Raw genomic sequence first — 23,781 nt, forward strand, 5'->3', positions numbered from 1 at the left:
TAGAGATTCCTATCATGAATTCACTGTTATACCTTTTTTTCTTTTATATTTCTTCGATAGAAAATAATTTATTGAATCAAGGAGGTTTTACAAGCAATGGCATCAGTATTACATGGCACCAAACATAGAGGCAAACTCCAATATTTGGCATCCTTTTTTTTCTTCTTATACGTTGTAGATGGGCCAAGGGCTTTACGTAGCCTGGGTTCATATCCTGGGGTTGACCCATATACAAACTGACCTTACATCTCAATTTATAGTTTTTTTTTGTTTAGTTTATCGGGCCAGCATGCACGCACGGCGCACCTCGATTTCCGTCTCAATTCATAGTTGGGCCCTACTAATTAGATTATTTAACGCGCGCCGTACACGTCTCCCATGTAAAAATCAGGAAGTATTCCGTCGCCATCTAGTTTTGCTTTCGTAATTCTAGTCAGCTTCCGGCCGGCAAAAGTACGTTCCGTTTTTCTTAGCGTTCGGTTCGTATTCCGGTCTGAACTGAATTCTTTTGATCTCGAAATCTTTCGTTGGAGAGATTTGTGTAAAGCTTATGATGGTGATATTTTAATCGATTTCATTTATGTTTAAACAGGTTGATCTGCATCTGGAATTTGAAGTTTCACGTCTTTGTTTATGAGATTTCTCCTTTTTTATCACCTTGCGGGCAGTTTTCTGCTTAGTGTTTGATTTCAAATTTGTTTTTTCCGTCATTTGGTTCTTGCCTTTCTTTCGAGCTGATTGCTTCATAGAGTTTTTCGTCCTGCATTTTGCTGAATTTTTCAAATTTTAGTAATGTTTTTTCCATGCTTTGAGCCAAGTTTGCTGTCAGGTTCTTGTTCGATTAGATCGAATTTGTAGCCATTTTTGGTTGCTATATCGTTTCTTTGTTCATTTCTTACCGACTCGCTCATGCTAGGTATTTTGTTGAAATTCTTGGCAGGGGGACCAAATACTGCCGATAGTCTGTCTTACTTTTTTCGAGAAGGGGAAGAAAGATCAAAGAAGTCTAAACCTTGCGAGCCATGACGCCCAGGAGGTTTGCCTCAGTTGCTTTCCTTTTGTCATTCAATCTTCTGCTCTTTTTTTTTTTGGTTGGTTATTCAGTTTGATTTTGATTAAGCTAATTCGTTTCCATTCCGCAACTCTTTAGTAGATTTGTAATTTCGTGTTGAATAAGTCGAAGTAATAATTCGTATAGGATTTGTAATTCCGGCTAAATTATCTGAAATAAGAAGATATAGAAATTTTAATGTTTCTTTGTCTCCTTTTCCCCCACGTGGTTAGAATTTCTTGCCGCATTCCTTACATATGACTTGTATTTTTTGTTCTTTTATTGGTAAAATCTTCCGCATCTGTGTACAGTAAAAAACTAAAACAAACAGTTGTTCTTTTTTCTTTTTTAATACAAAATGTTTTTGGTAGCCTTATTGGTTCATTTGGTTCACTACTCACTGTGGCTTTCCTGGTTGATTCACTGATATTTGAAGATAACTTAGTTCACAGAGTACATATTTGAAGATAACTTAGTTCCAGAGTACTTTTGAATAATATGTTTTGTTATTTGTGCAGTCTGCATGATTTAGTTCAAAGAGTATTTTGAATAATAACTGGTTATTTTTGGAGACTGCATAACTTAGCTCAAAGAGGATTTGAATAATATGCTTGCTTATTTGTGCAGACTGCACAACTTAGTTCAAAGCAAGATTCTGAATTCAATGTGCATAGAACAAAACCGAAACCGAACCACCGAAACCAGGAAAATGCGAAAGAAACTCAGAGGACCGAAAACCAGCCGGAGACCGAAACACGAACCGAACCTGAAACCGCGAAACTGGCAACCCGGGACCCGCAGAGAAAAAACCCAAACGGAAACCCGGGAAATTTGTGGAACGAGACTTCTTGTAAACCCCTAACCCCAATTGTATTTCATGTTCCCCAAACCCACGACAAATACCCCCCCACGACCCCTACCAAAGTGCGATCCCAGTGGTACAAGAATGATGATCGACTCATAAAATTACAAGTTGATTAACGACAACCAAAGCAAAAAGTCATGGGAGCATGTTGGTTGGAGGAGAGGATGTACGGGCAAGACACCACCACGGAGAACCACCAGCACCCTCACGCAAGTGTATTCCCATTGTCAACTATTTGAAGTAGAAATATATATGAAGTAGGTTAAGTAGTTAAGTTTAAATGTACTTTGGACAACCACATGATGTATGTACATGAATGACATATCACATTAATTTTAGCAAATACAACAAATGTATCTTTATACTCTAATTAGCTTAAATACGGATCCACCCCAAAATACCTAAAATGTCAAAACTTGATGTCGAAATTTGTCGGAAAGTCCTCTCTCAAAATTTCCCAAGTTTCCACCTAAGTTTCCCATTTTCACCTGGTCGAAACTTGAGTTTCCCTCGAATTTTTTACCATGACTTACACGTATAGACTGCATAATTTGTTTCGGAGGATATTCTTGTGAATAAGTGCTTCTCTGCTATAGATTATTTATTTGCTGCTGTTGATAAAATTAGTGTACTGTACTGTACTGTTTTACTCATAGAATATGTCCCAAAAACTCTCCCAGTGTGTTGGTTGTTTAGAATGTGAACATCTGTGTGTCATAATTAAGGAGTTATGATATCTAGCTGATGAATAGAATATATATATATATATATATATATATATATATATATATATATATATATATATATATATATATATATATATAAAAAATATAAAAAAAAAAATTATATTTTTTTTTGGTGAATAAATAATTAAATTAAAAGCCAAGAAAGTACCATGGATGAAAGAGGGGGGGGGGCAGCCTTTAAGAAGGAGACCAGAAAGAGGAGCTAAGACCCCAGGAGACAACAATGAGCCTATTCCTTGGGGTATCATCAACTAGGGGATGGAGGATAGAAATGAGCCTAGTAGAAACATCAAAACAGATGGTATTTTAAATCATGTCTAAAGAGCGAGATTTGGAAGTCCATCTTCTAAGATTGCGCATAGAAGACTAGCTTACCAATCCGGTTGCAAACGGAGGAACCTGAAAAGTATTTCTTATTCTTTGTGTAATTCAGCATCCAACCAGAAAATTTAGCAGAATGGTAAGAGTTATACCAAAAACAGATAAATAGAACTAGAAAATAGGGAAGATTTCTAACTTATGATATCAGAATGACCCAATATTTGAATCAAAATTATCTATCCTACTCGTGGAACAAGCTATTCTGATTACAGAATAGGTAGTGTCAATGAAGTCCTTGTGCTATGAGGAAACATAATGGCAACTATTAAGAATTAGCCTCTGTTGGTCTCAAGCTACCATGATACCATTTTCAATTTGCTTTTCTTAGTGTTAGATAGAGGGGTATGGATACTGTTCATTCTTTTCTTCAATTGGTTATGTACTTGCACCCGTTTATTATTAGTATAAGATTAGTGGCCCATGGTTGAGCATCCTGTTCACATTTCAGCTGTGGGCAGCTTTCTCTCTTTCTATTGCCTTCTCTATCTTTTTCATTTTCTATTCTTCTGCATTGCCTACTAGTTCTAGTGCTTTGGTATTCTCACATGGCATCAAAACATTAAGTTGTGTTAGCCTTTGGCCTTACTGCTCTTGTATCAGTCTTCTTAAATTTCTCGTTGGCATTACTTCTTTTTTAAGATTACTTGTTGCACTGGAACTCTATCAGCTCTTGTTGGTTTTTTCTGTATGTTATTCTTGTATATTTTATTTGTATTTTTTAAAGCTTTCATTCACATCCTAAGTCTTTGATTTTATTTATATTGGCTTTCCTTGAATTTGGCGTATTTCCTTTGTCTTTGATTCTAGCATGTGGTTTCTTTTTTTCTTGGATGAATTCTGGCATGTGGTTGGTTTGCGGAACCCTATTCTTGTGTGGATTTATAACTCATCGCCCTCTTTCAGAATAAATCTTAGTGAGTTGAGTAGCCTATTCAGGGGTTACATCTGTATATGAAAAATTGAAAAATCAAAGTAATGTTTGAGCAATCTTTGAACACTTCAAACAGGTTCTAATAGAATAAGTAACTACTAATTGAGGAAATGGATCTGCAATTTGGAGGAAATAGATTTTGGTGGTCATGTCCTTTACCTGATGTGGATAAGCATGCTGTACTGCACTACTGTTGCAGGAACACAGCAGGGAGGCAACAGCCAGCTGTGCTGTGGATTCAGCAAGAGCACAGTGGTTGAGATACTTCCAGACAATAGAGTCAGAGATATAGTTGTAGTTGGATTCTAATTTCAGCAAGGTTCGAGACTATAGCATGATAGGAGTGGGATTTTCATAGTTTGGATATACTTTTTTATTCTAATTTCAGCACGGTTCTGACTGCACTACTGTTGCCAGGAAGACAGCAGGGAGGCAACAGCCAGCTGCGCTGTGTTGATTCAGCAAGAGCTACTTAGTGGTTCTGTATTTAGTATTACTTTCCTAGTACAATTAGAGTCTAGAGATATAGTTGTTAGTTGGATTCTAATTTCAATAAGGTTCTGAGTACTCATATGCATGATAGGAGTGGGATTTTCATAGTTTGGATATACTTTTTTATTTTTTATAAGCACAGTGTAAGGTACTGTAGTCAGACATATTGAAATCACATTGCTGCAAAAGAATTGTGAATGGGTGAGAGACCCAGACCTGAGAGAGATCAACTGCTCCTAATTTCTTCTTCTTTCTCTTTTTCTAGTGCAACCTATGTCTGGTCTGATATCTGATCAACTATTGTTGCTTCTAGATGGAGTTCAGTCACTGCATTCAACAGATTCAATTGCCTTTTGTTCCAACAAACTACCCTATTGAATTCAGATAAGTGTTCTTTCTGGTTTGCCAAACTTTCAGGTGCACTGTTTTCATTGTGCGTTCAGCATGTGGTTAAGTTGTGATTATTCCCAACCCCTTTGCTTGTCTGTTGAGAAATTTTGGATATTAAATGCCTCCACTAGGGTACAACAGAGTCCTCTGTATTTGTCTGCCATAAAATAATTACTTCAAACCTGCAAATTTGGGATCTTGGAATTACTGACTGTCTTAATTTATATCTAACCATCTAATTTATAATCTTGGTGGTTTTACTAGCCTTCTCTAGTCTTATAGTCTTCCCAAATGCGAAACGAATCCATTTTCTTGATTGAGTTTAATTTGAATTTTGTTGTTTTTTGGGATCTCTAATCGTGAGATTGATGTTGTTTAAATTTGTCCCAAACCGTCAAATGTTAATTGGATTATTCCTGATTTTTTTAGGTTCTTGTCCTTCCTCTTAACTTTTATTTCCTATAGTTTAGTGTCATCCTGAGAAGTTTAACGTCTCATAACAATTTGCAGTTCTTATTGGAAGGGGTTTACACTTGGGATCCTATCTAGAGGATTTTAGGATTGTTTCAACCTTATGGCTATCATTGCTGGCAAAACTCCGCTTGATTTTGTAGGCAAGCTAGCTTTTGGTGCCACTATCAACCACTCATGGATAGAGCACAATCTCAGAATTTGATCCTCCAACTTCAGATTTTTTCAGAAAATCTGGGATTCCATATCCTATGATATCAAGAGCAAGTTTGCAGTGGTTTTCTCTAGTCATGTAGATTCCCCAAAGAAGAGGCAGACTGTTGTGTCAGGTTAAGTTCCTCTCCTCTCTTTGGGGATGCGCTTAGGTTGTGTGTAATTTTTCTTCCCCTTTCCATGGAACCTCGTTTCTCCTTCTCCTTTTCAGTGAGTATTATTTATTCACCCAAAATTTTTCCATTACTAAGTAACTTTAGTTATAGACTGAATACGTGTACCCTTGTGGACCTGAGAATTTGGGCCTCATGTTTACAAGTAAAAACACTTGACAAAACCTCATAACTAAGTACTGTCATAATAAGTATTAATGATGTACTTTAACTACATCTCTTTCAAACCCATCATCTGTTGTGAAATTCTTCAACATTATTCTTATAAATCAAGAAGCAGAAATTTCATTATCTTAATCTGCATTGTTTAATTATAAATTAAGCTTGCATTGAGCTCCATGCTTTTTGAGGCTGTTAAAATTTCTTATGGCCTTGATATTGTTGCAAATCACTCCTCTAAGGTGTAATTAACTCATTCCCATAAAGTTTTTCTATTAAAGAATTGGAAAACTTACAGTAGAGGATAAATATCTCAGCTCTATTTTCAATATCCTTGTGAAAAAATATTGGAAAAGTTCTGATGCAGAATTATCACTACAGTGGGGTTTCTTTGCTCAGGAATGAATCTAGGGTTGTATTTATGCATGCTAGGCCTTCGCTTCCGTGGCTTTTTTTAAGAGGCTATTTTTATGGTCCTAAAATTGATAATCGAATTGCATACAGGATTAGATGTTTTAGTTCCATATTTAGTTTTATTGGGGTGTTTTTGTTCTTAATTTAACCAGTTCAATCAGTGGTTTAATGATTTATGTGAGTAACTTCTATTAAGTGTTTTTGTGGGGCTGGACTAATACTTTATTTTGAATCTATAACAGTTTACTAGGCAGTTTACATTACCTAATACATTTAGGATAGGGTTAGGCATTTGTTTTTCAGCGTTGGACCCTTTTTTTAAGTCTTTGATATCAAATTATGAGCAGGACAATCACCAAACACGAATTTCAATATTAATGAACACTTCAATCCTGGTTGCTGTCATAACTCCTAACAGGTCACACTCTAGACTGCATATTCCCCCATCTTCCTCTTTCCAAAATTCCAGAACCCGGACTCTTATGCCAGTTCATTTTTTATCTTACTTCCCACGATCAAGACTTGATGTAACCTTCACCCCTTCATCAACTAACCTAAACTCTACCATCTAACCTTGACGCTCTCCCTTTACTGGCTTCTAGTTAGTCACCTACCAATCCAAAACTATGTTAAATCTTCTTTTGTTTCTTTTCTTCTGCAGTTCCCTTGCATATAAATGCTGTCTGGAAAACATGGATGGGGTTACAACTGAATGTTTTAATGCCAAATTTGTCCATTCCGTTGATTGACCTGCTTCAATCGAAATCGGTATTCTTTTAATTTCTCCGGCTCATGGTAAGAGTAACTATGAATTGCTCATCCATCTTTTTAGTCCCACATACTCTCTCTTCTGTCAGAGGAATGTCTACTTAAATCATGTTGTTCTGAAACATATAATTTGTCTTGTCAATTTTAATGGTCATTGTTTCCATGACTCATTTTTATGTCTTGGCTTGCAGGGACTTGCGTAACCACAGAACTGCTACTTTTGATGGCATTGAGGAGGGTGGGATCAGAGCCTCCTCATCATACTCTTCCCATGAAATTGATGAACATGACAATGATAGAGCTGTTGATGGATTGCAAGACAGAGTCAATCTACTGAAGAGAGTAAATAATCAATTTTTTTTATACTACTAATTATATATTTATGGCTTTTCTTCTTGACTTTGGCAGGAAATGTTCAAATTGTTCCATAATATGTGATTTGCATCTTGATTCATGGTGAAATTTTCTTCTTTGAACTGTATATATTTGTTTATTTTTGTATGCAGTGGTCTTTTATGAATTCAAGATGGTAAAGTACTAACAAGGGTCTTTTGGTATCATCTGTTTTTGACACAAAACGTATTAGCTGGTGTTTGATTTCATTTATGGACCCTGTTTCTATTTAATAACTTGATCAAAAGAATAATAAATAAATAAAAGCATAATGGGTCAATAGCCATTTATCCTTGCGGATACTTTAATGGGCAATGCTCATGTGACCAATCTCTTCCTCTTTTTCTTTTTTTTTTTGGTTTGGGGGGGGGAGTCAGAACAATCCTTTGATCTTGCTATTAGAAACATATCCTCCACCATATCCTTTCTTCTTCTTCCTTGTCTTTGCATCACATCTGGAGCCTGGCCATCCTTCTCCTCCTTTGTGCATCACATCTTGAGCCCAGCCATTGCTAGATCTTGGAGTGAAAAACATCTTTGATGGGGATGGTAAAGCCTATGTCAAAAACACCACTAAAGAACAGAGTTTGCAGCTTGGAGATCTAGTTGATCAACTTAGGGAACTCTGCCTGGTCTGTAGTAGATCATTTCTATCTACTCTCATCAGTTTTGACTTCGCTGTGTCCTGCGGGTTTGACAACATTCTGTTTCTCATAGGTACTGGGATAAGATCCTGGTATTATCCCTGTAGCCTCCGACAACCTCCTACTGCTGCACTGATAATTCTGGCACTGATTCCCTCCTCACCGATGCAATTTTACTGACTCAACCCAACTGAAATTGTTAAACAGAAATGGAACAAGTAACGAACAATGAACAATGGAGCATGCAGCTATATAGGCAATCAAATGCATATGAATTCCCTTAACAATCTGTAAATTCCATTACAGGCATCTAGACCCTTACGTAATCCTATGACTGCTACTGCTACTAAACCAGTTCACTCACTGCAAGCAAGCTTGCCCCAAAACTGAATTCATTCCCCCCTTTCCCCTTACCTCCTACAACATAATATGGCCTCAACAATCCTAACAAGTCTTCTTTCTATACATGCCTCCCACATGGGTTATTTTGATAACCTACCACTACCCCATTCCTACACCCTCAACATGGTATCCTATCATACTGTCAAACTTAAATTATAGAGTCCTAGATGATTTATGATGTCTGCGGTGGGGTAACTCATGTACTTGTCAGTTTTGAGATCAGTTTGTCCTGCAGGTTTGATGACAGCCAGTAGTGCTTCAAAAACCAATCATCTGTTGGATATACTTCACCATGTATCCGTATCCCTGTTTATATTTTGTAGGAGAATCATAACCAACCAAATACCTTGAGGCAAGTTTGATGTCAGTTGTCTGATTCACATATCCAACCCCAAAAATGGTCTCAACCGATTTGGCAGGGTTTATTTCTCTCTTTTTTTTTCTGTCTTTCCCTGAACACGTAATAGATGAAATACCTGAGGGGCTCTGGTTGAGAGTTGAAAACTCACAATCTCTGCATTTAGGTTGAAAATGGTTTTCAGAAAATTATTATTGTAGTTTCCTAACAAAATGAAAAATGCTACCAGAAAGGCCCTAAGATAAGATGGAATAATTATTTGTAGAGCCTACTGCCTGTAGACATTAATAGTAATAGTGTCTGGTGTTCCTGGAAGTTTGTATTACCCATCATGACTCATGTCATAGACTTTAGCAGAATTTTAGGATGCCTGTAAGTAAAATATACTTTAAAGAAGATGCAAGTAAGCAAGGTACCAGGAACAGATAGGGTCCGAATTGAACTGTGGAAGAGCTTAGGAATATGAGGCTTATCCTGATTAACCAAGCTCTCAATAGGATTATGAAATAAGAACAGAAGCTGTTTTAGTTGTGGTGGTTGTCATCTTTCAGCAGTGAATAATTTGCATCTCATGTATGTCGAAAACCAGATAATATCCAGATTCTCCAGGCCAACAAGAACCTGTTTTGAAGTTCAAATTGGTTTCTTGTCATTAGGATATTTAACTTAGAACCTTATTTTGCATACAGATATCGTCCTAAATTTGTTGTATCCATTATTAAATAGGATGCAATTTTCGTGAATGGTGGTGGAAAAATAAATCTTTGGGCAGACACCTATTCCTGCCACATGGCAGGTTGGAAGAGGCTGAAAATTTATGGACCACTAGACCCAAGGTCCCCTTTTGGGTCTTTTCAGATGTCAAGTTTCAGCCCATTCGGAATCACCAAGTGGAATAATATAACCTAAAAAAGTCTGGGACAGCAAGACGGCACAGGCCAATCATGGATAGCTGAAATACACTACGGATATCCATTATGCAAGAGTATATTGTTGAATTGAGTCTAAATTAACACTTGGAAAATCAACCACCATTACTTAGATATCCAATGGTAGGAATTCCCCATCACCACTCCAAGAAACCAAACTAGGTGCCCATTCAAAGACCACTGCCAGAAAACCTTTTGCCCTATAAACATTTCCTTCATTTCGTTCCTCACCATATTTTATGGCACGTCTGCATTGCACATGGGTACCATGACTCAAATTCTTGTGTAAACTTAAGTTGGTAAGAAAGATCCAAGCTGTTGGTTTATTGTCTAATCAGTGTACATTCCCCTATGCAAGAAGGGTAAGCCTCTGTGTGTGTGTGTGTTTTTGGATACATGCTTCAAAGTACTGATTTTTGCTGTCTTGTATATATGAACAGTTGACAGGAGATATACATGAGGAGGTCGAGAGTCATAACCGTTTGCTGGATCGAATGGTAAATTTAAACCAAGTCATCTATTGTTTACTGAAGGTTGTATATATGTTTGTTCTTATAAGGGTTGTTTTCTGCATCTAGGGCAATGATATGGATACATCAAGGGGAATCCTGTCTGGAACTGTGGATCGGTTCAAGTCGGTATGCAGAGAACATTGCTTGCTCTGTTTTTTGTCTTTTGAAAAACAATGTCTCCTGCTGTTTTACTCTTTATGTCGAACGATTCATATTGAGTATGACCTCTTTACTGCTGTAGGTTTTCGAGACCAAATCAAGCCGGAGAATGTTTATACTTGTGGCATCTTTTGTTGTCATCTTCCTGATAATATACTATCTGACTAGATGATCATAGATTCATAATCTACTTTAGTGCAACTGCTAGCTTTGCTAAAATGGAGGGACCATAATCTTCTTGGTGCATCTAATATCCAACTAGAAACAATAGTTCACCACATCCCCTGTAAAATATACTCCTATGCAAGTTCATGAGTACATTCTGTGCATCAGACTGTATGTGAAAAGGGTTTCAGTACCTTGTTTTCTGCATCTTTTTCTCTGTTTTACTCCTCTTTTCCCCCAATTTATTTACCCTTTTGTGTGTTTTCTGATGGTGAATTCCCATCTCATTTTGATTCAGAACAAAGGCACCATACTTCCTTTGTTTGGCCTTTTTTACCTTCAATGATTGTTCATTCACATAATGTCTTGGGACAAGGAGCACTTTTGTCAACCTTCAGAATTGATTATCACATCGTTTGAGTATTGGAGTTGGATGATACCTTCTTTAAGTGTTGTGCATCAAGCACTGACCAGGACTAAAGAATGGATATCGAACATACTGATCAGCTTGGAGTTAATCAGTGGAAGGTTATTGTCTTCCATTAAATCTCAAACTGATTGCAGAAGGCAGGCGTCTACACTAGACTCAAGCTTGTATCGATATTTGCCGTCGTTTTGGTTTTAAGGGACCCTAATCTTGTATCGCGGAACTCTTTACTACCCAATTGAAATATTTTACCTGTTAAGACTGAAACTTTGATATGCATCTCAATTCTCATTGCCGTGAGCGTACCTAAAACGTCAGAAGGGATCAATGGTATATCTGGTTTTTATGAGCTTCACTTTTGTATGGATTCTGGAGAAGCTGAACTCAGATGTGTCATTGTGGAGAGTCGAGATCGAGTTTTTGCTATTCTAGTTCTAGTAACAGTGGGGATTCTGGGAACTTTGGCTAGTGTGGGATGAGTTACGACCTACGAGTCGCCACGAATGTCTCAAGACTTGCATCCAACAAAATCGCCAGGTACGCGAACAGAAAGGTTGGCTTTGGTTGTTAATTACAAGAAGATTCTTTCATTTAGCCAATCCTTTTTTTTGGTAAAACATTTAACCGATCCCTGGTCTCGGTAATATGCTAATATATTTAACATTTGATCATTTATTGGAACCCTGTTATCACTGAAGCAGCCGATAATAATCCCAAGCTTGCTCTTTTTTTGGTTGTTTTAACAAATAACAAGACATCCTCAGCTATCACTTAATCTTTTGATGTTTGTTACCAACATCTGAAGGTAACCATGGTTAGGGGAAGAACAAGCATTTACAGATCTTCCTATGGAGTCCTTTTCAAGCCCTCCTCCGAAGACCACTAGCAAGTAAGTAACTATAAAACACTTCTTTTATAAAAATAAAAAAATAAAACATTTTCTTTGAAAGGAAGAGAACAACTGTAACTTAAAAGTTCCTTAACAAACGGTAGGTGTTCCACACCTTAATTGAGGTTCAGCCTTCGTACCCCCCACCCCGGAGCAATATATTGAAACCAGCAAAAGCTGATTAAGCCTAGATGGTTATGAGACATGATTTCTGTAACAATTTAAACATATTTTCCGAAAAGAGTAAGCTACTAGCATTCTCAGTGGTGCCTAAGATATAGGTTCTATTCAAAGTTGATGTTGCTCGATCCTCCAGGGAGTTGGACGTGAGTTTTATTATTAACATGGGAGAAAAGACGCAATCCAGAGCGTTCCCTAGTTCCCATGGTTGGATACAGAAATCACCTTGGCAATCTAGAAATGACAGCCTTATCCTCATGTTAAAGGGAGAAAACTCAGGGCGAAGGGATTTGTGCCTAAGTGTGGAAGCCACGAAAGGTTCATGATTAGGCAACGTTCTACATGAGGACAGCATATAACTCATTCGACTGGATGAAGTGACTAGCTATAACTGGATCAAAGAGGGTGCCCCTAGCCATTCGGTTCGTGCTAGAAAATCATGCCAACACAAATACCAAACATATACTAGTAAAATTACCAAGAGAAACAGTGAGTACTTTCATTGACTGGAGAAGCTCCTGTCACTCATTTTGCCCCATTCTATAAGTTGGACAATCTGTTTCGTGCATATCTGCAAACTGTTCAAGCTGAGTCGAGTTTGAAAGAGAGGGTGGCAAATTGCAAACACTGGATATTTCCATCCTACTTTTTTTTAACTATGAGAAGTGATTCAAAGAATACAATATGAATCCAAAAGTTGCGTCAGTTCTAGGCAAAATACAAAACAGATAGAGGTCAGATCACTAAGGAACAACTTAGTTTAAGTTAAAACTCAAATATGTTCACGAACGTGCACATTGATGTATGAAACTCAAACAAGTTTCTTTTCCTTTTCCATCCAAGTAAGGCTGTTTGACAACCTCCATTGCTTTGTATTTGTGTAAACGGTAAGCAAAACGAATTGAGAGAAGCAAAGAAGCATAATCATGGCGTCAAAAATGAAAGGATACTTCTGAGGCGGCGAAACTCCCAAGTAGATGAGATGAAGTAGAACAGAGCATAAAAGAAGTAGAGACATCACAAACCCTGCCCATTTAGGGAGATGAACCTCGCTTCCACGTTGTCTGCTACCTGGCGAATAGTAAGTAAGGAGGAATAGTGCCAGTAGAGCAATGTATGGCAAAATCAGATGGTCACGGCAAAGAAGGGGATACATTGAGAACATGGCATGTAATGTGAACCACTTGAAAAGAAGAGGCTCTTCCAAAGCCAACAGACTTGCCGGTAAAAGGGGCAACAGGATAGACTTCTCGTGCACTGTCATTTTTTACATGACCAAAATAACAGCTAATTATCAGAAACCATTCCCAAAAGAAGTCCAAGGAAAATAAAAGCACAAAAGGGAGAAGAATAGTTCACATCATACCTTGGAATGAGAATAAGTAGAATGCAAATGAACTATTAAATAGTGCATATAGAAAACCCTGATCACTTGGAGACCTTATCTGCTGAATCATAGAAGGAAGAATACCAAGAACAGTTCCGCTGAAGCTGATAAGCTTCAGTGATTGGGTTGTGAATAGTTTCTTCCATTTTATAAGCACAGATGTTGCACACCAAAAATTTGCTACATAATCCTCATACAACCCTCTCTCGAAAGGAGCCAGGCGAAAGAGAACCTATGTCATCCATCACGTCAATAACGTAAATTGCAATGGGTAACATATCGCAGGAAGAAAATAGAAGGATCAACGACCAAATATTATCTCCACTATGGCCTTACCTCCTTAAATGCTTCTGTTGAATAAAGATAAGGCCACCAAATAAGAACAAATGTTCCTATAACAATCAAGCCCAGTTTTGACACTTCAAGCAGTGGATGCTGACGCTTGAAGCATTTCCCCAAGAGATGGCTGAAAAATGCAGGGGCAAAATATGCACTCATCTGCAATAAACCACAGACAATACACCCAAATATAAATCAATGCAGAGAATAATTAGTTAGCTATTTAGAGAAGGCACATGTTAAAATGCAACATATGTGTAAATAAATCATGTAGTTGTCAGGTTTCAACAAAGGGAACTTTACTTAGTTAATGATTTAGTCAAGCCATGTAAGCAACTCTTACAAGCACTTGAACTTTAGTTTCAAAGCCAACCGAGACATTTTCAACAATATAAATTCATAAACTAAGTGAATCCAACCATATATTAACTAGAGAACTGTAAAAGAAGGAGAGAAACAAATCAAATCAGGGGAAGTGGTTGTCACAGCACTAGGGAAAGAAACACACCTGTTTATGGTTGAGTGCAAGACTGAACAAGAAACAAGCTACTAGATTGTTTTCAGAGAAGATGGCAGCAACAGCTCCAATCGTCAGGCCCAAACTAATGCAATTGTACTGGCAAGGAACCCATATAAGTTTATTTTCTTCTCCTGGTGCATGGTATATAAAGTCGAAAAAAAGCTGGAAGTAGAACAGGAATTGTGATGCATGTTCCTTCAGACCTGAAAATGGCCATGATCAATTAAGATAAGACATGGGCTCATTAATATCATAGCTAGATGCCATGCTATGTCTTCTTTGTAGCCACTGCGGCGACCAGTGTAGTAGACCATGATGAAACATAGAACCGCGGGGAAAAAGATGAGGATATCGGAGGACAACACTGTCCACCTCATCAGAAGTTTTCTGCAGGAAATAAGAGCTTTTTAAGATCTCAACCCCAAAATACAAAAATTTTAATTGAAATTGCAAAAGAGAACTCAGAAAGTGATTGGAACTCACCCTTGAGGAGACTCATGACCCCTCGATGTGGAAAGAGCAACAGAATCAGGATGGAAGTAGTTAAGAAAGAGAGAATGCAAATAGCTCTGGTAGGCAGTTAGGGGAGGGTAGTCAAGTCCCCAGTAACTGAGATCATTAGTGGTGCTGTTGCGGTACCATTCCCTAGTAGCAGTGTTAAGGGTGATCTCCATCCAGTGCCTCTGCGCCTCATAGTCGCCATACTTCGGCGGATCTCCAGCACCTGAGTAGGGATGGAAGGAAACCCCCACTCGAACCACCAGAGCAAATATGAAGATGCAAAGGAACGAAATCGCACAATTTCCATTAACAAACCACGACCAAACATCACACTTATCAACCTGCTCTTTCTTCATCGCTTTCCTCACCATTATTTCTTAATCCACTGATTCCCCTTCAACTCTGCAAAACGCTGAAGCAATGTTATAAGGAGATACAAAGGATGGGACTAATTCAAGATTAAAATTCACCCGAGTTGCACTCTTGATCTGACTCACTTCCTTGGATTATATATGAACTTTTTTCTGGCTTCCACCAAAATATATAAAAAGGGAAATCCAGCATACCAAGTCACCAAAGATGATGATGATTACGAATGAACTGCACTAACTACTAGCCCTTTATGAGAACATTTCGCCAAGCTCCGTGAATCTTGGATCAGCATTGAAGGGCGAGAAAACGAGAAATGAAAAATTGGATTTGGGGTTGGGCGAAGGTGGGAGAACCTGCAAACGATTGGAGATGGGGGTGAACGACAATATCTAATCAGGCAATCGGAAGTTAACGGAACAATGAATTCATTGAAAGAGGCCAAAACCTTGAATAATTTAACAGTGATATAGTATCATAACTCGAGATTTCGTCAAAAAGAACAGCCTCCAGCCTCTGCAACGCCACAATTGCGTGGGCAGGTCTGAGTAATTTATACTGAAAAGTCTAGCAAGAAGAAGAAAAGCATTAGTTGAGATTGATTACCTGAGCTGCGTTGTCGTCGATTAGCAGCCGGAGAGGATATCAAAGGAGCCGTTTGCTAGCAGAGCATTCGCCGGATACAAATAGTTGTTCGAGACTTCGAGGAGTTAATAAAGGGGTGTCAACGGGGCGGTTTCGGGGCTGAAAAACACATCGCCCAAACACGGTCCATTAGCAAAATAACGGTTTCGGACGGGTTTCAGTTTGGTGCGGTTTGTGTTCAGGCTAACGGTTTAGATTCTGGTTTATATGTAAAAAAAAAGAACAAGCAGAAACAATTGAGCATCTACAACAAAAACCAAAATTATATCAAAAGCAAAGTTGCTATTAATCAATTTTCATTAAAAAAAATCAATCCATTTTATAGAAATCAAGAACCTAGATATTAAATAGTAAAATGACTACTTGACCTTTGAGTTCATGTTTAATTTTTTTTAATTATCTATATCAACTACCTAATGGTGTAATATAATGATTCAAATACTATTTAATGTAAAATTACAAAACGGGTTGCGGTTCGATTTCGATTTGGTGCAGGCTCCACAATCCTCAGCCCAATTACGGCCAAATTACGGCCCATTAAGGTTTGGTTCAGGCCAGTTCAAACTATAACGGGCTGGTGCGATTCAATTTTAAAGGTTTGGGCTATAAATTGACACCCCTAGGAGTTATACTCAACTCGGATTTTAATCATGGTTTGGTTTGGTTTGTTTTTTCTTTTTTCTTTTTGGGGTCCGTGAGTAGTAATGATAATTGACTCAAAATTAATTGTATATATGTTGGAAGAAAGGTGAGTAAATGGGAGGTATGGGGATTATGTGTAGGGAACTTTCAGAGAAGTCTAGTCTTTACTGTATCAAAGTTCGAAAGCTTTAGCAGCAGTGAGGAATTGCTGATGAGAAGAGCTTTATTTATTTATTTATTTATTTTTTTTTTGTAGAAAAGAGCTTTACTTGAAGCTATAGAGAATGGGCTAGATAAATTTATGTTGCAATAAAGTCATATCTCTAGAGCCCGCTGGTTGTCTCATATCTCCAATAGGCCAATTCTAGATGATATTTTCTTTATCAAGACTAGCTTTGAGTCTTGTATTTTTTAGCATGTTCTTAAGTTGGCAAATTCTATAACAAATAATCTAGTTAAGAAGGCCTTGTCATGTAGAAGTACGATATATGTACTTGTGTCCACTCCGCAATTGAAAGATCTTTGAATCCTTTATCCTTGAAGCTTTATTTCTCAATAAAAGTGTTTTGAACTTAAAAATAAAAAATAGTGAGGGTAATTAAATCATTTCAACTAGTACACTTTTTTTTTTGTAAGGTTTATAGCTTAAAACCATGATTACAACCATTTCCAAGATTATCATACAAGATAATCCATTCCAAAGATATTGGCAGACATTTAAAAGTAAGAAAGGATTCCTGGGTCAAAGTTGCTTCTTTAGTTAACATATCTGCTGCAAGATTAGCTTCCTTGAACATATGGTTGAAGACATTGTGATTAAATGTTGAGCTAGTGTTTTAATGTCTTGAACTATAGTATTTATCTTCCTCTACATCTTTGTGCTATGTGTTGAAGTTCTCTCCTCTCACTTGGATATTGCACTGTCTCAAAAGAAGTTGAAAGGGATATGGTTGTCTGGAGGGGAAGAGCAGATATCCCATTTAGCCTTTGTGGATGATTTAATCCTTTTTGGTTAGGCTACTCCAATGGTTGCAAGAATATTAAGCAAAACCATTCTAGAGTATTGTGAGTTGTCAGGGCAATAGTTGAACATACAGAAAACATGAGTTCATTATAATCCTAGCACCCTTGCAAGCATGAAGAGAGATTTATCAAGGCATTTTCATATCAAACCTACTTTTGAATGGGACGTCTATTCTGGCATTCCACTCTCGCAGGAAAGTTGAAGCACTAAGAATCCCTATTACCTACAGTGAAGAGTAGATTACAAGGATGAAAATTTAGACGTCTCAGTGCTCTAGGAAAAACAGTGCTAGCCAAATCACAATGTATCCATTTTATATCTTGTTTTAGATTACTAGTGGCCGTAACTCAATGGTTAGAGAAGATGATGAGGACTTTCTTTTGGTTCAATGCTGAAAATCAGCAAGTGCATAACCTCAACTGGTGAACAATTTGTACTCCTAAGAGTGAAGGTGGGTTGCACTTCAAAAACCTACAAGCTTTTAACGTAGCACTTTTTCTTGGAAAGCATGGGACTTGATACCCTGTGGGGAAGATTAATGAGCCACAGATAAGATATACCTTTTATGGAGGTCATACCATCTCCCTCTGATTCATGGGGCTGGAGATCTATACTACAAGCCAAGGATATAATAAATTAAAGAAGGACTATTCATGCAACTTGAAAATTGTCAAAATATTAATCCTTGCTCTCCAATTAGATACTGAGGTGAATCTAGGTAGAGGTTATTACCCCTTTGCTTTGTCAGTTCCATCCACAGTTGTTCAGCTCATTTAGTCAAGAACAAATCTTGGAAGTAGAAGGACAGGACCTTTTGTATAGTTGTGGTCCCTAGATCTGGTGAGGAAAATTCTCAGAATATCTATTCCTTTATTCCCAAGTGATGATAAATTGATTTGGCAACAGAGCACCTCAAGAAAATTTTATGTAAGGTCAATGTGTCGATTAGCTTTAAGGGAGCAAGATGGATTCTCACAGCCAATTCACACTACCATCAGTTAGACAAAGATGTGCAGAATCTCGATGCCACCAAGAGTCTCACATTTCATTTGGAAAGTCTTGTGTCGAAGACTCCCAGCTGTAGCCCATTTAGAGTCGAGTGGAGGTTGTATTCCAAACTTTTGTCTTCATTGTGGAGATGGCAATGCAATTCAAGATCACATATTCATATAGTGCTAGTTCACGAAAATGATTTGGATAGACTTGAAAATGCCATATATGCTCAATTCCAAATCCCTTTTGGAGAAAGACACAAGAACTTATAAACCAATGACATGCATAGAAAGATGAGGATCTAGTTATGGGATCTCCAATTGCACTCTAGATGCTTTGGAAATCTTATACATCCTTATTTGGCGCCAGGGCATCACCTTCAACAAAGCAGGTAAGTTTGACTGTTTGAGAGTGCGTAGAGAGCTGCAACAAGCTAATCAGACTAATCTTGGATAACATAAATGAAAAAAAATTATCCAGGACACAAAATCATATTGGATGGATGATACCCAATGAAAAAACCATCAAACCAATGTTGATGAATATTACTTTTAAGGAGAAGCAGCTTGCTAGATATGGCGGATTGGCTTGGGATCTTTAGGGAAAAATGTTACTCTGTTTTTAGAACATGTTGCATAATATATGATATTCTCATTGCTGAAGCACTAGCCATCCGACATGGTCTCATTTGGTGGTAGATTTCCAAGTGGAAAAAGCAGAAATTGCAAGTGACACATGAATAATCATGTTCAAATTGAAAGCTTACAAATATCGTAAAATAATCTGCTAGATTTCCTTGTTAGGAAAATAATTTTACTCTGCTTAATCAACTCCATTGAGGTTGTCTCTCAAAATAATTTTTGCCAATAGTTACCAGTGAAGCAGTGTTGGCCATTGGAAGTAGATGGTCTACTCACATTGAGGTTGTCTCTCAAATTACTAAGAAAATGATAAGCTGACCTAACTAAAAAGATTCCTAATTTATTTTCTCTCCAAATAAATTTATCTTTCTACGTAAATAAACTGAGCTGGATTTTGATAATCTCCAACATATCACTTGGCATAAAACTTTCTTCAAAATATCTAGCCTTCAAGGTCTGCTTCTTTGATCTATCAATTAGTTACAAATATCTACAACAAACAGGTTAAGTATATCTAATTTTAAAATCAGCAATGGTTCGATCTCGTTATCATGCCACAAATCAATCTTCTCCCCATTTTCGACGATCCAAACCATTCATTTTATAAGCAAATCACAACCCTCCACCAAGCTTCTCCATCCCCATGATAGGTTGTTTCCAACCTTTACCTAAAAAAATTAATTCAGAATTAAAATCAATACTATATGTTCTTAAACATTTTATCCCTAACAACTTGTAGATGGGACCACAACCTTCAAGCAGTTTTCATTACTAAGACCTAATTTTGCAAAATAAGATTTTTAACACCCAACCCACTTACTCTCAACAAATATTATAAATAAAAAATGAATATATTTTGTTGATTCAATCCTCTTACATGGTTTACATAAGGCTCATGAATCATGGCTCTATTGATTCTTGATATAAACAGATGCTCAATAATATTGATCAACCAAAAGTCAATTATACACTATTTATGCCTCAATAAAACAAGCAAAAGATAATGCTCCTAGTTTTTTTTGTTTCCCTTTCTAAAACAGAAACAAGTAACCACAAAATAGTCATACAAAGGATAACTGTTGTATGGTCTGTGTTCACCTCCTTAGCTTTTTTAGCCATTCAATTTTTAACGTGACTCACTGACATGTCCTCGAAGTGGTGGTTTATGTTTTCGGACGATAACATCACTTTCAAGTCAAATAATATAAGTGTTATAAAAGAAGGTGGCTTATCTTCACAAATGGTGGTGAAGAAAATTGAAGGTCAACATTTTTTCCAAGTTTTTAAACTTTTAAAATTTCCAACCAATACAAAAACACAAGGTTCAACCAACTAAAAGCTGTGTTTGCTCTGCATAATTGGATACATTCCAAGTAAACTTTGCATTATAAGATGACAAAATATGTATTAAATAGAACACATTGCATATCAGTCTAATACTCTAGTATATATACTTCAGCTTATGCAAAAAAAAAAAAAAAAAAAAAAAAAACTTTAGCTAAGTGCCAAAGAAAGAATATTAATACTTCAGATTTTGTGTGGTTGAAGTGTGGAAATCAAGTAGAGGTGGAGCAGAATATCCATCGGCAAGATAAATATCATAAAGAATAATTGAAAAAGCAGCCTAAAATTTATCTAAAACACAAACCAAACAAGGCCTACATGGACATCATCCTTCTGATATTTTCAGAGAACAAACAATGGCGTCTTCTTCCTCTGACGACCGCAAGTAGAAAGGCCAAAATGGTGCCAGACACGTTGTACGTTTCACCGTTTAAAGTCACGGTGCGTATGATGAGTTCGGATCATCTCTTCCAACTGTTATTGACCACAAATTGCAAGTGGTCACTGGATTAAGGTGATGTGATTTTTTTAAATATTTTATTATTTTTTACTTGTAAGCCTTACATAATTTGTGATTGTAAAGCTTTTAGAAAAGCACAGAATACTTCTTGTAAGGGGAGATGATCTACACTCTTATGACTGTATAGTTACCGAAGAGTCTTTCATGAATGTTAGAATCCAACGGTTGATTAACTCGATCAACCAAAGGATTCGCAATGAACGGCAATGATTCAGAAAGAATACGAACGGCTTTGACGGAGCAGAAACACCCTTTTCTTTTTTATCTTTCCGTTAAAAGACCTTTTCTCAGATTCCCGCCTCTTTTAATAGGAAAGGAAACAATTAAACAAAGATTTCGTTTCTTTTCGACCTCTCAATCTCAATGTCAAATGTCAGCGGTGGCTCCTTCGGTTCTTACCGGAAACTGGATGACGTGGATGACATCAATAATAAAATGTTTCTCAGAAAACCGGAAGAGGAATATGGACCGAATCGCCTCTCGTGTCCAATTATAAACTCACGCTCTCCCGTTTTCTTGGTCTGTCGCTCACTTTATCAACTAAATTCTGGTAATATTCTCACCGTAGATCATTATAACATGTGAGATCTACGGCGTGAGATGTTGTATGTCTTTAAAACGGTACCTAAGAAATACACCAAAATGGAGCAGTGTCCGTTCTGTAGACCGCCATTGCGGAGACTATGTAACGAGAGAAGAGGCGGGTGGTTCCGGGCTTTTCTCTTTTATCTTCAAATCCATTTGTGATTTTTTTTCTCCACACGATCATCTCCGTCTTCTTCTTCTTCTTCTTTTCTCTCTGGGTTTTCTTCGTTGATCAACCATGGCTCTTCAGTCCATGGTTCCTCTGTCCCAGCTTCTCTACTCTAATGGCCTTACAGCCAGTGTTTCACCTTCACTAGTAAAGGCAAGTCCAGTTTTTGCGGCACAAAGAGGAATTTTATTTGCAGATTTCTCTTTTCTTTGCTGTAAATCAAAGCGGACGAGACGGAGAATCGGAGGAGCAGTCCGGAAAGGTCAGGGATCGTTTTCGAGGAGCTGGTCATCAGTGAAAGCAGTTCTTGACGTGGAACGCATCGATGTCGCTTCGAAGGATTCCATTGATGTCATTCGACATAACGAAACCAAGGTATGTAGGCTTGATGTTTTCTGAATCGAGTTAAGACTTGTATGAATTCTGTTTGCATCTTGTCGTGCCTTGTTAATTATTTTCTGTTTATATGTTTTGGTGGTGTTAGTGGAATTTAAATCTCCACTAGGCTTGTATAGTTCTATTGTTTTTGGAGTTGCGCATTGATAACTTTAATAATTCGACTCTAGAAATTCTGTCGATTTGAGATTAGTGATGGAACGTAATTGTGGTTCAACGATTTAATTATTTACAATGCTGCTGGAACGTTTAGTGTGAAGCAAACAGTGCAAATTGTTACGAAACAATAAGGTCATAGTGATTGACGGTGGAAGGGGTACATGAGGTATTGGATGCTTGGTGCGATGGCTTATGTAAGGGAGCCTGTAGACTAGTAGCATAGGATTTTCACAAACTCTGTGTTGAGTAATCATGAGCTTTGAAGACAATGTGTTAGGTTTTTTTTTTTTTTTTTGGTAGTTTTGGTCAGAAGGTTGTGTTTAATATTAGAGCTCAATGGTTAGAAAGTAGTTATTAATTTTAGAGATCAATGGTCAGCAGGTAGTTGTTGGTGTTATTCAACTCTTTTACTAATATTGTTGATTCTTAATATTTGTGGATTGATCATCTTGTAACTCTTTACCTTTTCATTTCCTTATGTTTACTGATTGGTAACCATAATTCTTAAAAAAAAAAAAAAAAACCTTAATTCTTAAAAAGGTTATCCTCACCCCTTTGCTTGTATATTTACACTGGAACTCCTTTTTTTTCTCACTACTAATTTGAAGGATGTACTTTGGAAACCTCAGTCTTCCATCTTTTTAGTGAATGTAACACTTCAAGAGAGCTAAAAGAGAATTTTGTTGGAATACCTGAAAGGAGGCTCGGGGTAAACAGAGATGTAAAGGCATGGGCACATGTAAGAATTTGAGCTCCATTCATGCAATTGCAGTTGAGATCCTGAAACATGAGAGCTTTACTTGGGTGTGTGAACAATAAATGCGCAGAATAGTGCAACCTATGGTCCAGATCAAAACTTGGGGTTGAGACAAAATCTCGACCACTTGTTTCGTAGTTAAACTTTACCCAAAAAAAAAACTTATGCAAAACAACGTGAAATGAGTGGTCGAGATTTCATCTCAACCACAAGTTTCAGTATGGATTGTAGATTGCACGGCGCTGCACACTGAAGCAATTTATGAAACATGAAGGATGCCCTTGTAATTACAATATTACACTGCAATTCTGACAAGTTCCAGTTTTGAAGAGATGAATATTTTCCTTATTTAGGTTAGATGTTCAAAAAAACTTAGGTACTCTGATATCTCTGGTGCTCCCTTCTCTGTTCTAGAGGTATGATATGATCTTTCCGTCGAGACATTGGGCATAAAACAACACAGGAAGATTCAGAGCATGATTTTGCATATTCTTTGTATTACGTGAATGTTTCTAATGTTCTGTCGATCTCATTTTCATATTCTGTGATAGAGAACCTTACAGTAATCATTAAATATCCTGCAGATCTCTATCATGGGGATTCCTCTTCAACCCCCCCCCCCACAGAGTTTCTTTTTCTTTTCTTCATTCTCTTATTGTGAGACCTCCATGGCCTATG

General features: G+C 37.3%; 3 protein-coding genes across 10 annotated transcripts in view; 2 read left to right on the forward strand and 1 right to left on the reverse strand.

The window, feature by feature from the left end:
• Positions 1-391: 391 nt before the first annotated feature.
• On the forward strand, positions 392-11,572 carry LOC149009990 (bet1-like SNARE 1-1). Of its 4 annotated transcripts, none has more exons than XM_089161166.1 (6): positions 392-453; positions 941-1,036; positions 7,246-7,396; positions 10,221-10,277; positions 10,359-10,418; positions 10,534-11,572. In XM_089161166.1, exons 2-6 carry the CDS (start codon positions 1,023-1,025, stop codon positions 10,621-10,623), a joined length of 372 nt encoding a protein of 123 aa, XP_089017292.1. In that variant the 5' UTR covers positions 392-453; positions 941-1,022; the 3' UTR covers positions 10,624-11,572. The 4 variants fall into 4 exon arrangements, with proteins under 4 accessions (XP_089017292.1, XP_089017291.1, XP_089017294.1 ...); XM_089161165.1 differs by lacking the exon at positions 392-453 and adding an exon at positions 485-592; XM_089161168.1 differs by lacking the exon at positions 392-453 and adding an exon at positions 538-556.
• Positions 11,573-12,055: 483 nt separating this feature from the next.
• On the reverse strand, positions 12,056-15,917 carry LOC149009991 (ALG6, ALG8 glycosyltransferase family). Of its 5 annotated transcripts, XM_089161161.1 has the most exons (9): positions 15,835-15,904; positions 15,677-15,744; positions 15,426-15,584; positions 14,842-15,261; positions 14,562-14,745; positions 14,347-14,454; positions 13,836-13,997; positions 13,479-13,731; positions 12,057-13,369 (listed from the first exon to the last, which is right to left on the reverse strand). In XM_089161161.1, the coding sequence occupies exons 4-9, from the start codon at positions 15,228-15,230 to the stop codon at positions 12,924-12,926; spliced, it is 1,542 nt and encodes a 513-aa protein (XP_089017287.1). In that variant the 5' UTR covers positions 15,231-15,261; positions 15,426-15,584; positions 15,677-15,744; positions 15,835-15,904; the 3' UTR covers positions 12,057-12,923. The 5 variants fall into 5 exon arrangements, with proteins under 5 accessions (XP_089017288.1, XP_089017289.1, XP_089017290.1 ...); XM_089161162.1 differs by lacking the exon at positions 15,677-15,744 and having other exon boundaries at positions 12,056-13,369; positions 14,842-15,271; positions 15,835-15,917; XM_089161160.1 differs by lacking the exon at positions 15,677-15,744 and having other exon boundaries at positions 15,835-15,917.
• Positions 15,918-21,706: 5,789 nt separating this feature from the next.
• LOC149009992 (ferredoxin-dependent glutamate synthase, chloroplastic-like) overlaps positions 21,707-23,781 on the forward strand; it is a 48,952-nt gene continuing 46,877 nt past the window's right edge. Inside the window, exon 1 of the mRNA XM_089164243.1 lies at positions 21,707-22,166. Coding sequence (XP_089020369.1) covers positions 21,861-22,166 — 306 coding nt within the window. The 5' untranslated portion in view covers positions 21,707-21,860. The remainder of the gene's footprint in view (positions 22,167-23,781) is intronic.

Source organism: Hakea prostrata, chromosome 7 (genome assembly GCF_041222555.1).
Source record: "Hakea prostrata isolate BN-2017 chromosome 7, UWA_Hpros_2, whole genome shotgun sequence".
NCBI classification, from domain to species: domain Eukaryota; kingdom Viridiplantae; phylum Streptophyta; class Magnoliopsida; order Proteales; family Proteaceae; genus Hakea; species Hakea prostrata.

Bases quoted from the DNA above. Each gene is read 5' to 3' on its own strand.
- LOC149009990 (XM_089161166.1), top strand. The intron at 7,397-10,220 runs GTAAATAATCAA...ATATATGAACAG, and splicing joins GAGTCAATCTACTGAAGAGA to TTGACAGGAGATATACATGA. The intron at 10,278-10,358 runs GTAAATTTAAAC...TTCTGCATCTAG, and splicing joins ACCGTTTGCTGGATCGAATG to GGCAATGATATGGATACATC.
- LOC149009991 (XM_089161162.1), bottom strand. From the start codon at position 15,230: ATGGTGAGGAAAGCGATGAAGAAAGAGCAGGTTGATAAGTGTGATGTT. The intron at 13,998-14,346 runs GTGTGTTTCTTT...GGTTTATTGCAG, and splicing joins TTGCACTCAACCATAAACAG to ATGAGTGCATATTTTGCCCC. The intron at 13,370-13,478 runs GTATGATGTGAA...AAAAAATGACAG, and splicing joins CTACTTATTCTCATTCCAAG to TGCACGAGAAGTCTATCCTG.